Here is a 17202-nt window from a genome sequence, read left to right as displayed (position 1 = left end):
TGACTCCGCCCGCCACCTCCAGTGCAGTGACCACACCCATTTAGGCTGACGTGATCAGACAAGGTTCAGAAGGCAAACAACAACTTTGTGTTTTATTCAAACTAAAAGCACGTCAAGTCATGATTACACATAGGTGACGAGGTCACGTGACGAGGTCACGCGACTTGTTTCCGAAAGCGCTTAATCAGGCCTTCTTCAGCGCAGCCAATTGATTATTTTGGACTATTGTCTTCCGCTTTGTGTGATGGGGGACGACGACATCGCGTCGCCTCAGGACATGTGGGAGGAGCTCTGCTGCTGCGCTTTGCAGTCTGTTTGGGCGGGGGGGCAGATTAGGGTGACGGCGCTTCCCGCCGCCACCGAAGGTTCTCTTTCTCCACTAGCCCCTCCCCCCTCGCCGCCCGCCCCTCCTTCTCCCACCCAGAAGTCGGCCAGCTCGCCGCCGTCGGCGTTTGCCGCCTCCTCTTGGCCGGAGGACGCCAGCGCTTCTGTGATGACGGCGGCTGTCTGAGCCACCCAGTTGAGCTCCGAGCGCACCTCGCCGGCGGAAGCGACCGGCGGACTCTCGAGCTGCGGCTGGAGAGCGGCGGCTCTGGCGGGCTCCGGCGGAGGTCCGCCGGCAGCGTTGTTGTTGTTGAGGCTGTCCTGCAGCGCCGTGTGGTCGGCCTGCCCCGCCTGCTGGTTGTGCAGGAGCATCTCCTGGATGCGGATCTGTTGCAAGATGGCGGGCAGCTCGTAGTGGTGGAAGAAGTAGATCATGGAGTGCTGCGCCACATCATAAAATTCAGTTCCAGTAGGAAAAAGGACCCAAATACAATACAATACAATACAATACAGAATACAACGATGTAACGATCACGGTCCGATTTGGGTGTTGTGCAAGAGTAATGCCTCGATCAGACGACAGCATTTTAGCCCAGTTATTAGCCCGATTTGCTATTGTGGCTGATTTCTCTGATCGCGCAAGAAACATTTTGTCAGGAACAGCAAAACGTCTCGTAGCGTGACATAATCTACGACAAACGATTTGGCCCCACGGTAGCGCTACGGCGCCGAAATGAGAAGTCTAGCATGAAATCTTCCGGGAAGTGTAAAATATGAACAGCAGCTCCCCGCCAGTGCAGATTGACGTCGACCAATAGGACTGCGTATAGCAAAGGCGCATCACCTCCCGTGCTCGCCGTTGACAACATTTATTCCCGATGTTTACCGAAGCTTTAGAGCATGATTCAACTGAACGCTAGCTTGTTTCCATGCAAATGTTAGTGCTAGCGTTAGCTGGCTACATGTAGTTGTGGTGCCTGCTTGTGAGCGGTGTTGAAATGACGTGAACATACCTCCGGCACTCCTTGAATGGACAGCCCCAGTCATCTCCCGAGCGCCCGGTGACGACACCACACATTTTTTACCCTTTTTTCTAAACACTTTCAGCATATTTTCTGTCACACAAAAACCTTCCCCACATTCCCCGCCCCCCCCCCCCCCCCCCCCACACACACACACACAAAAACAAAACCCTCAATTTCTTCGGAAGCCATCATCCGATTTTCTAAATTCTCACTGAATTGGTCAGGTCGAAGTGGCCCTTCACTTGGGGCAAGTCTTGTCACGTGGCTTTTTCTAGCGACTGAGCGATTTACAGGACAGTAACTGAAGCACAGCGACCTTGGGCAAATACTTGCACCAAGGGCTAACAGCGGCCGTACCGCCCCGCCGGGCCCGGCTCAATCTTACCCGTGCGGGATACGTGAAGTTGCCGACTGACCTGGATGAAGAGCCAGGAAGTCACGAGCGCCAGGCTGCTGTACTGGCCGTTGAAGCGGTAATGATATGCGTAGAAGGCAAAGTGGTACAAATAGAAGAACCTGAAAGAAAAAAAGGAGCACGATTGGGCGAGAAGGGACCGCGGGGCGTGGCCGCCGGGACGTCAGGTGACTCACCTCAGCCAGTGGCGTTTGCTGGTGTTGGTGTGACAGCAGATGGCGTCGTATTGATCGGCCAACCACACGATGAGGATGATGTAAAAGGCCGTCGTGGTATCGTTGAAAAATTCTGACATGATGGCCTCCATACCTGACGACAGAAAGCAACATCAGCAAAACAAAAATGTCCCGGCATGACCGGATAACTAGCCACCCTTTTCTGTCGTCGTACTCGAACGAGAGATGATTGGGATTCTGATTACTGCTGTGACCTTTCGCTACATCGCCATTCATCAGTCACCCCTGTTTTTGAGGGCTTTTTACATTTGGGACATACCAACACTTCAAAGATTTGTTTAATACTTCCGCTCCGTTTCTCATTCTCCTTTCATCCTCAGGGAAATTGAAGACGTTTTGCCTCTCATCTGAGCAGGCTTCATCAGTTCATGCCACAATGCTTAGTGAGGATTCACTTGCCTCAGGCTCATGAGTCCTAACTAAGCATACGGCAGCCTGGGCCCACTACACTACTGTATTTGAATGTCAGTCACGATGGTGATACTTGGTGGTACTTAGTGTGTGACAAGGAGAACCACTGGGCTACGCAAGTCATCATTCGTCAACAACTGCATAAACCCGAGTAAAATGAACATCTTCACCTGACATAAGACTCTTTAGTCGTCCGAGCTACTTTGAATTGCTTCTACAGCAAATTCCCAAGTGCGTTTTGGTGGAAAAGCCGCGACTGAGAACATTCTTTCGTGCGGAAGGCAACTTGAATAGGCAACAGGTGAAGGGTAAAAATACAAGTGGGCCGGATCGACGATCTCAAATCTGGATTTGGTAATCCTGATCTTGTGGTATCCAGCTCACATTGAAAGTTATTTGAAATACCAGATCCCTGCGAGATCAGTTTGATCCAGGACAGGAGAAAAGGGATTACAGAATCTAAATCATTCTGATCCAGATTACTATTTTTTAACTACTGGTTCCAATTGTTCCAAGGTTTAGAATAACCATAACATCGACGCTGACTTCTGTTAGCCCGTCTATGGCGTTTCCCGTTTCACTTTATGTTAACATTAGCAGGGCTTTCATAATTATAGGGTTAGGGTGAACAATTTGATGTTTAAATATACAATGTTTCATTCCAAATGGTTACTTTGGGAGTAACTGGGAGTGAGAAATAAACATCTTGCACTCTTTGCCTCCTTTTTGGTGTGCAGATATACTTTCAAAAGTGTCTTGTAATAAGTTCAAACGTGCTTGAAAACATGAGGAAAGGCTCAAACGATAAGTTCAGAAAATTGCTGGAGAACGTTAAACGGGGGATATGCTATCAAGCCAATCTCGGAGCAAGACCCACAAGTTGAACCTCAGCGCGACACGACGACAAAAAGTGAACTGACCGACGAGGGCGAGGATGACGGTGAGCAGGGGGGCTGCCGGGAAGGCGATGGTCATGTTCATCTCCAACATCTGAAGGAGGTCAACTGAGACACACGTCAAACAAAGACAACTGCGTTATATTGAGAGCTCTTCCTAATATTTGGACTTGCTCATGTAACTCTTGGAGGAGTTGGAAGACTGAGTTTGTTGTGTGTGTGTCAGTGTACTTCTATTCCATGGCAAGACCCTTATTATACAAAGCAACTGACCAATGAAGACGAAGATCTGGTGGTGCGAATATCTGAGCAGCATGGACACGGACAGAGTCTGAAAAAGAGCACAAACGTCAACTCGGGACTCGTGCGCCACCAGCGCTCGCAGACAACAAACAACATTGGGGCTCATCAAAGTGGGACTCAGCAGTCTCCACGAAAAAAGTGAATTGAAACGAAATAAAAAGTGAGTACAATATGGGTACAGCATGTATCCACAATTGTCTAGTCAATTTTGTGTTTGTTTTTAAACGTGTTTGTGTTCATGTTTGAGCCCAAAGAAAAATCCAAAGTAAAGTGCTGATGTTATAACAAGACAGTCAATCCAGTAAGACAAAGTTAACTAAATTTGCGTGGACTGGCGTGGACTGGGATGGACTGGGACAGACTGGCATGGACCGGGATGAAATGGCGTGGACTGGAATGGACTGGAGAAGACTGGAAGGCTTACAAAGATGACCATGATGACAAAAGCGGCCAGGTAGGAGGTTCTGGCCATCCACATGCTGACAAAGCGGTAATGTTCTCCGGAGACCACGTTCCTGAGGAAGCCTGCGCACAAGCACACGCCATGACATCACAAGGGGTCACATGATCTTTGGCATCAGTTGATTGCCGTTTGTCCTCCGTCCGTCACCCTTGTTCTCCTCGTTCTCCGCCAGCGCCTTGACGCTGGACATCAGAATGTCGTCGTAACCTAAAAACTCGTCCAGCAGGAAGCGACTGAAGCTGTCGCCGAAACACTCGTCCTTGGTGGGATCTGAAAGGCAAAGCGGCGTTTAGCGTCGAACGACGTTTACCGTCACGCCGCTTCTCGCGGGACCGCATCTCACCCAGAGTGACGACCATGACGGGGATATTGAGTCTCCGCCGCGTGCTCTGCGACAGACGGAGGAAGCCGTACTCCAGGGAATATTCCACCATGTACTCCTCCTGCGGCCAGGCTGCAAAATGAAAGCGTCGAGCGTGATGATGAGCGGCGGGGAGGCGGAGCTTGCCGTTATGCCACAGCCTACCTTTGGCGATGTGACTGAAGGAAACGTCCCGGCTGTCGTTGGCCCCGCCTCCCGCTCCTCCCTCGACTACTCCCGCCCGTCCGATCAGAGACGGCTTCAGACGAGGCTCCAGGTCCAGCTCAAACTGGCGGGGGGAAATTTGGACTTCGATTTCGACTTGCATGTGAAGTTACATTATGAGCTTTATACGGTCCTGGGTTTTTCCAGCATATTCGATCGGGAAAAGCAGCCACCTCGGTCAAAACTCAAAAACTTCTGACCGCCACGTTATCGGACCAGAGATTTTGTACTGCACGGGCACTGCTGGCAAATAAAGAAATGGAAGTAATTCGTAAAACAGGAGGACTGCAAATGTGCCAGACAATTTCCAAACAGGTCAAACAAGTCGTAGTTTCAAAGTCAGATGGTGATGAGGAGAGTCCCGAGTGCAGGTGAAACAGCGTGGATAATTACAGACAGCGCTGTGTCTACAGCGGCCTTGGCCAACAACAGGTAGGTTAGGCGTGGCTTTGTCACGACGCGGCGCCAACGCGCATGTTGTGTCTGTTTCTTATCAACCAAATTAGGGCTCTCGACTATTTACTGTCCTTTAGAGCAATTGCCGTACTCGCACATTGTCAAAATCCGGGACCCGCGCTTCCCGTTACGGTCTCTCACACTAAACCTTCTGGGTCACGACCGGAGACAAATTCCTTGTGTGGTTTTTTTGGACATACTTGGCAAATAAAGATGATTCTGATTCTGAATATGCTATTTTAACATTCAGAGCACATATCTGTGTGAGCAGCTGCACGAATACTAACAAAACATCCCAGAGGAGTCGCCTCACTGATGAACACCTGCAGCCCGTCCTGAGAATCGGAGAAAAGACACTAAGTATCCAGAACTGACAAAATGGCATACGAAGCCAGAACGTTTGGATTCATCATGAGTTGAACTTTTACTGGAAAGCACCATTTTTCTGCATATTTTCCGTTTCCGGTTGTTTCATGTCTTTTCTTTGTATAAAAGTACCGTATTTTCACAACTCAAAAGTCTTGCATTTTCTCCAAAATGGACGGGGCGCCTTTTGTGTGCACCGAGTTCCAAAATCTATAAATGTTGTTGTGGGATGAGCGCTCCCTCCGCTTGACCGACTCGGAGCATTTCCTGCCGCGAACGTGGCTGAGGACAGCATGCGGACGTAAAGGGGGGAGGGTGCGCGTGAAGGAGGACGCTAAAGACACGCCCCCAGTAGGTATATAGCCCCGGTATGTGCATCGTTTGGCTAAGGACCCCCGAAAATGGCACCTACGAAGAGACACACTTACGAAGCACAGTTGAAACTGCAAGCTGTCAGTTACGCGGATGAACATGGGAATCGAGCAGCCGCGAGAGAATTCAAGATCGACGAATCCACGGTTCGCAAGTGGAGGAAGCAGGAAAACGAGCTTCGCCGAGTCAAGAAGACGAAGCGGAGTTTCCGCGGAAACATGGCGAGGTGGGCCGGGTTGGAAGACCAACTCGAGCAATGGATTAGCCGGGAGAAGCGTCTCTCCACTCACCATTCGACTGAGGGCAATAACGCTTGCAGAAGAAATGAAAATCCAACATTTTCGTTTTATGAAACGGCGCCATCTATCCCTCCGGGCAAGGACTACCGTGGCGCGGCAACTTCCGATGGATTACAAGGAACAGCTGGCCATCTTCCGCTGCGACTGCAGTAAAAAGATGGCCGACAAACGCATCCGGCCCGACCACATCACCGACACGGACGAGGTGCCGCTCACTTTCGACATCCCGGTGAACCGCACTGTAGAGAAGAAGGGGACCGCCACGGTGGCGATACGCACAACGGGGCACGAGAAGTCGGCTTTTACTGTTGTGCTTGGTTGCCGTGGTATTGGACAGAAACTGCTGCCGATGGTGATGTTTAAGAGGAAGACGCCGCCTCAGGAAAAGTTTCCAGCCGAAGTCATCGTGCAGGCCAATCAAAAGGGCCGGATGGACGAGGGGAAAATGAGAGAGTGGCTGAGCGAGGTGTACGTAAAGAGACCGGATGGGTTTTTTCCACGCGTCACCGTCCCCGTTGATCTGTGACTCCACGCGCGCCCATCTCACAGCCACTGTGAAAAATCAAGTGCAGCAAATGAACTCGGAGCTTGCCATCATTCCGGGATCCTTGACGAAGGAACTCCAACCGCTGGACCGGTGTAAACAGGGCGTTCAAAGTCAAGTTGCGAGCGGCGTGGGAGCGATGGAGGACAGATGGCGAACACAGCTTTACTAAGACTAGGAGGCAAGGCCGGGCGAGTTACGCCACCCTATGCGAACGGATTGTGGATGCTTGGGCCGAGGTATCCGCTTTGACCGTTGTCCGAGCTTTCGTGGAAGCCGGCGTCATTCCCGAACAGCCCCCCCCCCCCCCGGCAACGAGACCGACTCCGACAATGACGAGAGGGAACCCGGCGTGTTTGTTGGAGAACTTGCCCGGCCGGCTGTTCATTTGGGATACAGAACATGAGGACTTTGATGGATTTGTGGAGGAGGATTAATCAAAAAAATAACGCGAGTAACATTGTTAAATACTTCAATAAAGTACAACCGAACTCAGTTTTGCTCCCGCTGCCTTTTTAAAGACATTGTTTTAGCGTGCATGCATGCTAGCATATGTTTTAAGCTAGCGCATGTTTTACCATGCCTATGCCTAAATACAGAAAGAGACCCCGTAACTGAGACTACGCCTTTTCATACGGTGCGAACTCATTGTCGTGAAAATACGGTAGGCTCCCCAGACGGCAAGAAGTATTTCCCACAGCAAGTGTTTTTTTTTGAGGACAACAGCATTTTATAAGGCTCCCAGCTGCAGCAACCTTCGGGAACATTTGGGAAACATTGCCGCAAAGCCGGAAGCGTTTCTTCTTCTTTGGTTTCGTGAGATCACCTGATCACGAGAGATTTTAAGTTTGGCCTTTGAACAAACTCTTTGTGTGTGTGGTGTTCTGTGTTGTTATTATCAGAGCACACCACACACAATACGACCAAAACTGTTAAATGCCAGATGTTGCATCTTTCTTTGTGGAGTCTGTCACAGATAAAACAACTGCTCTAAGTGCTAGAGGACTCTGCATCTTTTTGCCCAATTGTTTTTTGTCAATGTCTTTATGTCTCCAAAGTGTTCTGTAAATTGACCGTCTGTTGTCGTACTCGAGCGGCTCCGACTACAGGAGACAAATTCCTTGTGTGTTTTGGACATACTTGGCAAATAAAGATGATTCTGATTCTATCCAGCAGATTTCCATCGGGACCTCTCCTTACCTGCACTGAGCTGTTGTCCATCATGTCCAGCATCATCTCCTCATCTTCGTCGTCTTCTTCCTCTTGGAGCGCTGCCAGACTGAGACCAGCAATGGCTCCTCCGCCACCACCGCCCTCCTCCTCCGAGTCATAGAACTGCAGGAAGACGGGCGGCCGGCTGGAGTTCCTCTGGATCTCCACGCGCAGGATGCCGTCACGAGGCCAGCGCTCCCTCACGCCCTCTAAGCAGTTGATGGGCGAGCGAGAGAAAGCGATGTGGATGTAGGCCAGGATGAAGAGGACGAAGAGCGCCTGACGATGACAAAAGCACACACATTCAGAATATCATTTGAATCCGAACATCTCAGATTGACAGTGCCTCGATGGGCCATTTCGTGTATTTGAATGTGGCCTACTCAGTTGACAGATGTCACCATTGTATTGCGTCACATCTCTATTCAGGTAGGAAGGGCTCATGAGTTGAACAGGTGTGTACAAAATATAGTTTCTTTTTAATTCGTCCTGTTCAGCTGTTCGGTCGAGCAGAAAGGAGGATCTGTATCCTTTTTGTGCCCAAACACAGCGGATTTCTTAAACTGAAACTGCCACTGTGGTTCTCTGTATTCTGATGGATTTTGAATTGAAAATTTTAGTCGGACAAAACTAAGACAGAAAAAAACAAAGGGGAGAGATAGTGACAAGATGACTAAATAATTTAGGAAGAGAAGACAACAAAAGACAGGACATTAGCTGTAATAAAGAGGAGGAAAGTCAATCATCGTATGCCGAGTACACGATGACACAAATTGGAGTGTTGTATGGGGCAGCAGTGCTGCACCCTGTGAAGGAAGGACAGGACGATCGACGATATACGATCTACATCTACATACGGTGGGCACGGAGAGTATTCAGACCACCTTCAATTTTTCACTCTTTGTTATATTGCAGCCATTTGCTACAATCATTTCAGTTCATTTTTTGTCCTCATGAATGTACACACAGCACCCCATATTGACAGAAAAAAAAAAAAAAAAAAAAAAAAAAGAATTGTTGAAATGTTTGCAGATTTATTCAAAAAAGACAACTGAAAGATCACACAGCCATAAGTATTCAGACCCTTTGCTGTGACACTCATAGATTGAACTCAGGTGCTATTTCCATTTCTTCTGATCATCCTTGAGATGGTTCGACACCTTCATTGGAGTCCAGCTGATTGGACGAGATTAGGACAGCCACACCCCTGTCTAGAGAAGACCTTACAGCTCACAGTGCATGTCTGAGCAAATGAGAATCATGAGGTCAAAGGAACTGTCTGAAGAGCTCAGAGACAGAATTGTGGCAAGGCACAGATCTGGCCAAGGTTACACTTAAGGTTCCTAAGAGCACAGTGGCCTCCATCATCGTGAAATGGAAGACGTCTGGGACGGCCAGAACCCTTCCTACTAGCCGGCCGTCCGGCCAAACTGAGCGATCGGGGCAGAAGAGCCTTGGTGAGAGAGGTCAAGAAGAACCCAAAGATCACTGTGGCTGAGCTCCAGAGATGCAGTCCGGAGACGGGAGAAAGTTCTAGAAAGTCAACCATCGCTGCAGCCCTTTATGGCAGAGTGGCCCGACGGAAGCCTCTCCTCAGTGCAAGACACGTGAAAGCCCGCATGGAGTTTGCTAAAAAAACAACAGAAGGACTCAAAGAAGGTGGGAAAGAAGATTCTCTGGTCTGATGAGACCAAGCTCGAACTTGTTGGCCTTAATTCTAAGTATGGAGAAAACCAGGCACTGTTCATCACCTGTCCAATCCAGTCCCAACAGTGAAGCACGGCGGTGGCAGCATCATGCCGTGGGGGTGTTTTTCAGCGGCGGGGACAGGACGACCGGTTGCGATCGAAGGAAAGATGAATGCGGCCGAGTACGGGGATATCCTGGACGAAAAACCTTCTCCACAGAGTGCTCGGGACCAAAGACTGGGCCGAAGGTTCACCTTCCAGCAAGACAATGACCCTAAGCGCAAAGCTAAAAGAACGAAGGAGTGGCTTCAGAACAACTCCGTGACTGTTCCAGAGCCCTGACTTCAACCCAATTGAGCATCTCTGGAGAGACCTGAAAATGGCTGTCCATCAACGTTCACCATCCGACCTGACAGAACTGGGGAGGATCTGCAAGGAGGAATGGCAGAGGTGTGAAAAACTTGTTGCATCATTCCCAACAAGACTCCTGGCTGTGTGAGCTCCAAAGGCCGCTTCTACCAAATACTGAGCAAAGGCTCGGAATACTTATGGCCCTGTGATATTTCAGTTTGTCTTTTTCAATTTCAACAATTCCGTTATTTTCTGTCAATATGGGGTGCTGTGTGCACATTAATGAGGGAAACAATTGATTTTTGCAAATGGCTGCAATATAACAGAACGAAAACTTTTAAGGCGATCTGAATCCTTTCCATACTTGTAGACATGCATTGCATGTACAGTATTGAGCCTGTAAGCTTTTTGACCTGTCTTTAACTGTGTATTTAATATGTATATAATGAATGAGTGAGTGAATGTATCTCCGTCAGCACTTCGATAGTTCTTACGTCTTGTTCGTCCCCAAGCGGCAGGAGAGCACCAACACATCGGGACTTTCCTGCAATTTCAGTTCCAAGTTACTTCTTTATAAATAATAACTAGAAACTGTAGCACTTGAAAAGTACTGAAAGAACTTTATAACTTGCACTCATAAGTTAGGCATCTTACACTCTGTTTTCATGAGAAATTGTGACTTTTTGAATGATTTTCTGTACTTGTTGATATGTCCTGTCTATGTTCTAAGTCACCTGCCAAGGGACTAAGAATGTAAATTAGCTGTATGCTAACTTCAGCATAGTTACACAAGTATTGTACTGGTGTTCATTAATGTGCATTGTCCCTTTCAGTCAGACAGACAGACAGACAGCTGTCTAGCGTTATAGTATATTTCAGTGCTTTCCTCTATAACACTTACTAATTTGCCTGATGATTTGCTCTTCAAAGTTGATGGCTAATCGTCACTATTACTCGGTTCCAGCCAAAGCTATGTGAGAAGTGTACTGTACCACCCAATCACTTATTTTGCGGTTTTGGATGGGCTGAAATATGTGCCAGCAGGAACTGAATTTGAATGATTTATATTTGAATTTGAATTTCTACAATTGAATAATTGCATTCAAAAATTGAATTTGACAACATAATTTGAATTTGCATTGTTTAGTTTGAAACATTGCATTTAAAAAAAAATTCTGACTAGTATAATTTGAAATTGAAGTCCAATAAACTTGAAAGTGAATGTACCGTAATTTCAAGTGTATAATGCGCACCCGTGTATAATACGCACCCCCAAAGTTGACCTCAAAATTCTGGAAAACCCTTTACCTGTGTGTAATGCATTTTTACAATGGATGATTCTGCTTCTACCCATATGATCAAAACGAAGTATTATCTGTATTGTGTTAGTCTTTTCAAATAATTGTTCAGAAGTTAAGGATTTTATTTGAACATGTAATGCTTTCTTTTTATTTACTTGCTCTTATTTTGAAATTCACAGCCCTACTTTTATTTCGTAAATGAGAAAACACCCTGTTGTGCTCATATGTTTGATTACCCGGGCAGAATTTGTAAGATGGGTACAATTCTTTAAAGAAAAGATGAAGGGCCAGGCGAAACATTTAGTTTTATTTTAATGGGATTCAAATTAAACTGTCAAGCATTTCATAAAAGCATCATCATCAAACAAAACATAGCCATAAAGAAATTAATGATGCTTGTTGTTCAGTCATCAGTCGTATTAAAAAAAAAAAAAAACATATTTAGCAAATTCTGCCAAGTTATTTAAACTTATGAGCACAACTGTACATATTATGCAGTCATATGTACCCCTGTCATATTGGCATGAAAGTATAGGCTACACATTTTTCATAACCTCTAGGTGGCGCCGGCATATTGGAATGAAAGTGTACACCTTTCTCTTAACCTCTAGGTGGCAGTGGCATATTGAAATGAACGTGTACCGCTTTTTCATAACCTCTAGATGGCGACATACATATATAAAATGTAAACCATTTTAGAAAATACATTTTCCCCTATATCTATGTATAATGAGCACCATTGATTTTGGAAAAATTTTAGGGGGGAAAATGCGCATTATACACGAGAAATGATGGTAGTTTTTCATCTGCAATGAAAATTCTAATTATATATTTTCACATTCAGTTTGATCATTTCAGATTCAGTTTGACAAATTCAATTTCAAATTAGCTGTGACAGACATCCAGGAACTGTAAGGAATAGCAATCGAACGGCGATACACAGATCTAGTCTTCGGCCAATCAGCATCTTCGTTTTTTATCGCGTGTCATACGTACTCTCCGGTAAGTCAAATCTTCTAACCAGCGACAGTATTATATAACCTTTATACCACCTTTCCTTAACCTTTGTGGAATGCATCATCCGGTCAGAAAGAGGTAAAAAGATGCTTCCTTTCGAACATAGGAAAGGACACGTTAATGTGTGTTTATGTAACTACCAGTTAAATGTGTGCCTTATTTAACACATTTATGGTTTACGGTGCACAACTATGTCATTATCAAACCGTGATTGTAGGCAGTGTGTAAAATAATGACGTTCCAGTCAATTCGACTGCATAGCAAAGCTCAATGGGCATTGCTTTTAATAGCAAATACTTTAACTATGAAGTGCAACCCTTAAGCGTCAGCCGCAGCAAAGCTATGAGTTAGCAACAATAAACAACATGCTATTTCGGCTGTTTTATTTCGGTGACAAACGTATTTCGGTCTGAAACCGAAAACGCACTTTTGGGCTATTTTCAGCTAAAACATTTTGGCAGCTGAAATTTCAGTGCATCACTATATAGTAGGGCACCGGCGCTTCGGCATTAGCGACTGCCGGCTAGCTGCTCGCACTTATCAAAGGCAAAACCTTTGCTGCTGCCACAGTTGCAGTTCCTACCAGGGCGTTACAGCCATCCATTTTGACAAAGCAGGTTTACTCAAATGTATCTAACTGAATTACTTTCACTCATTATTGTCAAAAAACAAAACAAAACAGAAGATTCAATCGTGATGGACACTGCTGAGCCTGACAGTTCAATTGAGCGCTGTGGTAGCAGGTTGCCCTCTATTAGCGCTCGGTCATCACTGCAGGTCTGCGGCTAATGACGTTTCGACAAACATGGCGCCTCTATTACCTTGATGTAATTCTTATGTAACAAACACAATATTCGTCAAAATAGCATTTTTTTTTTTTTTACCAGTACATGCGCATACAACATATTCTTTTGGGTTTTTTTTCATTCTGGGTTTAGTTCCCCTTTGATAAATCACAAATGTCCATCATGTTAGGGGCGCCACGTTAGCGGAGGAGTAGCTAGCATCGGCCACTGGCTGATGGCCGGCCGGCTTGACTGCCAAGCTGGATGGAAGACTCCAGTTGAGGTCCGACACGTGGGTGAGGCTGCGCCGGAGAAAGCAGGGTGGTAAACTTGTCAAGATGATGCAGAGAAAGGTCCGGATCATGATTGGCAGTAGTGCAAGTTAACAACTAATCAGCTGCTAGTGGCGAGCTGTTCGACATAAGCAAGTAAGTGCCAAACTAAAGAGAAAGAGGACTTTAGCTCACTGACTGCCGTGGACGTTTCTATTGGTCAACAAGAATGTGACCGTTTACCACCACCGACATCAAATATGTTTTTCAGGGGGGTAGGCATGGAGGAGTGTCTCCCCCAGCTTGTATGTGAAATTCAGGTTTGTAAACCACTTAATCTGTAACACTGTAGCAACGTGACAAGATTTGCCAAAAATGGCAGTCTGTCAAAATGTTGTGTGCGATCGGAACGGCCACTTTTGAATTTTGAAAACAGATGGGAAAAAAATGCCTTTTTGGGGAATCGTCAATAGAAACTGTGGTCCAAAAATGAGGAAAACAGAATAAGTTGATTGTTTCTCAACATATCTCCAAGACCGTTTCATGTCGTCTACTATCACGGGGAAGCCTTTTTCCGATTGGTGACAAAATATCCACCAATAAGCTCATACGGACCAACATTTTGAGGGCTTCTCCAAGTGGACGAATCAAAATGACATTTCAAAACTCAAAGGGCGTCACCTATGCTAAACACTCCACTTAAATAGTGCAAAAGGAACATTATTGGTGAGAAGAGCAATAGAATGTCATTTATGCTTGAGCTGCCCCCTGCTCCAGTGTGTTCCACTAACGTGTGTATGTGTTCACTGTGATGGGTTCAATGCAGAGAACAAATTTCGTGTGCATGCATGTTCATGACAATAAAAGATGATTCTTCTTCTTCTTCTTCTTCTTCTTCTTTATGTCAGTCATCAATTGTTTTTCCTGCATGTATTTATTTTCTGGAGGATTTTTTAGGTGTTTGAAGTGCTCATTCCATGTTTTTGAGAAAATACCAGAAAGACGTTGGGCACTTGTCACGTTGCTAGCAGTCGAATGTTTGTTTTCATGTACATGCAGAACGCGAGTAGGAAGGTGGAGTGAAGTCACCTTGAGCAGCACGAAGAACTCAAAGACCCTCCTGAACGACGGCGGGAAGAGGCGGGCATAGGTGACGGCCATCTTGAAGAAGAGGGCGTGGAAGAGGCGGTCTCGAACGTTAATGAGGGGGTTCTGGTTGATGTTGGGGTTGCGGATCCTGTTGGGCCCCATGTTATTGTTATTGTTGTTGAGCGGGACGTTGTTGTTGTTGGCCTGGTTCTCAGACATGGTCTCTGGATGAAGGCCGACGGGCAGGGGTGAAAGGTCACTGCAGCCGGCCAATTCTAAGTCAGCATGGCTTCTCCTCGTGCTTTTCTCGTCTTCGGTCTACAACACAAATAGTATAAGCAAGCGAGTACGAAAATTGATCACGACTCCCACAGTGTACTTCATCTTCAAGTCATCATGTCAAACCGTTGAAACGAGCAACATCACAAGTGGCCGCTATCTTTGTGGAATTAAAATAAATAAATCAGTAAAAAAGAATGATCACTTCAAAGGCCTCGAAAATCCTCCCGGACAAATTAATTTGCGACCGATTCTGCTGCTCTTCTCTCCAACAATGTGTAATTTGTGCTGTTTAAGTGGAGTTTTTAGGGCATGTGACGCCATTTGAAACATCACTGTCACAAATTTCACCCCAGACGTTGGATATTTTCAACTAAGATCTGTCAGGGCTTACCAGAGTACCAAACGGAATGAAACAGTCGAGGAGAAATGTTGAGAAATAATCAAGTTGACTCCATTATGAAGGTGTTTTTTTCTACTGGCAAAATCACATAAAAATGCTCCCCCGCCCACCACAAAAAAACTCAATTTCTCCGGAATCCATCATTCGATTTTCAAAATTATTGCCGTGTTGTTCTCGGGTTGGAAGTGGCCTTTCCAACCACACTCAACATTTTAAAAGACTGTTATTCGGGGAAAGCTTGTCACTCGTCAATTCTAGTGATTCGGGAGTCAGGAATAAGTTAAAGATCATTCCACTTATTCGTGCTCGGCAAACACTACATTTTAGGGGACTATCAAGGTCCACAAGTTAAAGCCTTTTGACATACTGTCACTTTTGACAACTCTCGTAACGTTGCGAGTCAAGCACTCGACTTTCAGATTTGCTACCAACGCATACGATTCCAAGGGTTTGTTTTTACGTGTGAGACTGGACGCTGGTGCAAAGTTTCGAGGGTGAAGAGGAGCAGGAAATGAGAGTGGAACTAGTTCGGGCCTCGACATAATCCTGCAGCTGGATGTCGTCGTCTCGGGAGCTCCTCCAAACACAGCAACAACGTTCCAACGAGGCCTGCAAGATACGTACCCGTTACTGACAGCGCCCATTGGAGCCCATGTTGGAGAGCCCTTCTCGGCGTTTTCACCAGAAGACGAAAACAGACGAGCAGATTCCGTCCAACACCAGATGGTCGTCGGTTAGCACGCTTAGCTTCGTTTATCTTAGCCGTCTCCGTTAGCCACGCGGAGCGACGGAAACAAGTCAAGTGCGCTTCGCGGAAGGCAAAACTAGCGACGAGCCGCCGCCGTTAATGTTTGGAGATGTTCAGAACGCACCCGAGACGCACAGGTTCCCCGATTGTTTGCAACAAAGTGCGAACTGCGAACTCCACTGACTGCAGCAGCTACGGACCAACCGGAAGTACGGGAAACAACCGGACCTTTAACGGCTACCCAGAATGTTTTTTTAAACAACCTTTATTGAAAGCCTCATTTACAAGAAAACAAAAACAAACGGATAATATAGTCATAAAAACAAAAGGAAGTGCAAAAGAGGAGTCAGGTGGATTTAAATAAACACATTTAACATAGAATAAAACAAAAGTTCGAACGGCTTTTTACTCATGCCTGGTTTCGTCCTCAAAATAAAAAAGAGGTTTTGAATGCCTACATTTGGATTTGGAATATCGCAAGAATAATGACGTCATACATACAGTATGCACACATAGATATGACCAATAGGCTGATACGACGCGCCCCTTTGAGCCGCGTGCCTACGCCAACGCAAAGCTAGTGGGGGGTCAGCGCATTTCCGTGTCTGTAGGCAGCATGAAAACGAAAATAACAAGAATCTCTGCGCATTGTGCTGCATACTGTTGCACAATCACAACAAGGGAATTGGTAATAACCATCCATCCATCCATTTCCTGAGCTGCTTCTCCTCACTAGGGTCGCGGGCGTGCTGGAGCCTATCCCAGCTGTCATCGGGCAGGAGGCGGGGTACACCCTGAACTGGTTGCCAGCCAATTGCAGGGCACATAGTAACAAACAACCTTTCATAGAAAATATTTTTGGGGCTCTTCTTTCAAATGTTTTGTAATAATAGCACACGCATTGACGTCCACAAAAAAAAGTCACCCTAATGGTTGAAAAATTAGCTAGTTCTGATTTCTTTTGATTGGAACGTCGCCCCCACCAAGATGGCCGTCAGGTAGGTACAAAGCTTACCCGGGCTTTTCCCGAGGCTTCTCTTCATATGCGTGTATACACGTAGACACCTCCGCGAGCGGCTTGTCCCCTGCCTCCATACGGCTTAGCATCCGCCATATTGGATGTGACTTATCAAACCCCGGACAATGTAATTACCCATCCGTCCATCCATTTCCCGTACCGCTTATCCTCACAGGCGTGCTGGGGTCTATCTCAGCTAACTCTGGGTGAGAGGCGGGGTACACCCTGAACTGGTCGCCAGCCAATCGCAGCCCACATATAAGCAAACAACCCATTTGCACTCACATTCACACTAACGAGCAATTTAGTCTCAATTAACCAACCATGCATGTTTTGGGGATGT

General features: G+C 46.4%; 2 protein-coding genes across 6 annotated transcripts; one reads left to right on the top strand and one right to left on the bottom strand.

Moving 5' to 3' along the window:
- Positions 1-64: 64 nt before the first annotated feature.
- On the bottom strand, positions 65-16087 carry tmem259 (transmembrane protein 259). Of its 5 annotated transcripts, XM_061778552.1 has the most exons (12): positions 15718-16084; positions 14412-14729; positions 7897-8187; positions 4600-4723; positions 4417-4527; positions 4221-4343; positions 4035-4135; positions 3581-3638; positions 3332-3415; positions 1941-2073; positions 1766-1865; positions 65-765 (listed from the first exon to the last, which is right to left on the bottom strand). In XM_061778552.1, the coding sequence occupies exons 2-12, from the start codon at positions 14628-14630 to the stop codon at positions 271-273; spliced, it is 1839 nt and encodes a 612-aa protein (XP_061634536.1). In that variant the 5' UTR covers positions 14631-14729; positions 15718-16084; the 3' UTR covers positions 65-270. The 5 variants fall into 5 exon arrangements, with proteins under 5 accessions (XP_061634536.1, XP_061634535.1, XP_061634537.1 ...); XM_061778551.1 differs by having other exon boundaries at positions 4417-4723; positions 15718-16086; XM_061778553.1 differs by lacking the exon at positions 14412-14729 and having other exon boundaries at positions 15718-16083.
- Positions 4732-7885, top strand: LOC133480487 (uncharacterized). Its single transcript, XM_061778596.1, has 2 exons — positions 4732-5091; positions 5366-7885. Exon 2 carries the CDS (start codon positions 5947-5949, stop codon positions 6676-6678), a length of 732 nt encoding a protein of 243 aa, XP_061634580.1. The 5' UTR covers positions 4732-5091; positions 5366-5946; the 3' UTR covers positions 6679-7885.
- Positions 16088-17202: the final 1115 nt, after the last annotated feature.

Source organism: Phyllopteryx taeniolatus, chromosome 7 (genome assembly GCF_024500385.1).
Source record: "Phyllopteryx taeniolatus isolate TA_2022b chromosome 7, UOR_Ptae_1.2, whole genome shotgun sequence".
NCBI lineage: Eukaryota > Metazoa > Chordata > Actinopteri > Syngnathiformes > Syngnathidae > Phyllopteryx > Phyllopteryx taeniolatus.
The sequence above is the reverse complement of the archived record's forward strand: the minus strand, read 5'-3'. Positions and strand labels throughout refer to the sequence as shown.

Coding starts and splice junctions, on each gene's coding strand:
- LOC133480487 (XM_061778596.1), top strand. CDS start 5,947: ATGAACATGGGAATCGAGCAGCCGCGAGAGAATTCAAGATCGACGAAT.
- tmem259 (XM_061778551.1), bottom strand. CDS start 14,630: ATGTCTGAGAACCAGGCCAACAACAACAACGTCCCGCTCAACAACAAT. Junction 4,136..4,220: donor GGAGAACGAGGAGAACAAGG/GTGACGGACGGA, acceptor GCTTGTGCGCAG/GCTTCCTCAGGAACGTGGTC. Junction 3,639..4,034: donor TTGTCATCATGGTCATCTTT/GTAAGCCTTCCA, acceptor GCTCTTTTTCAG/ACTCTGTCCGTGTCCATGCT.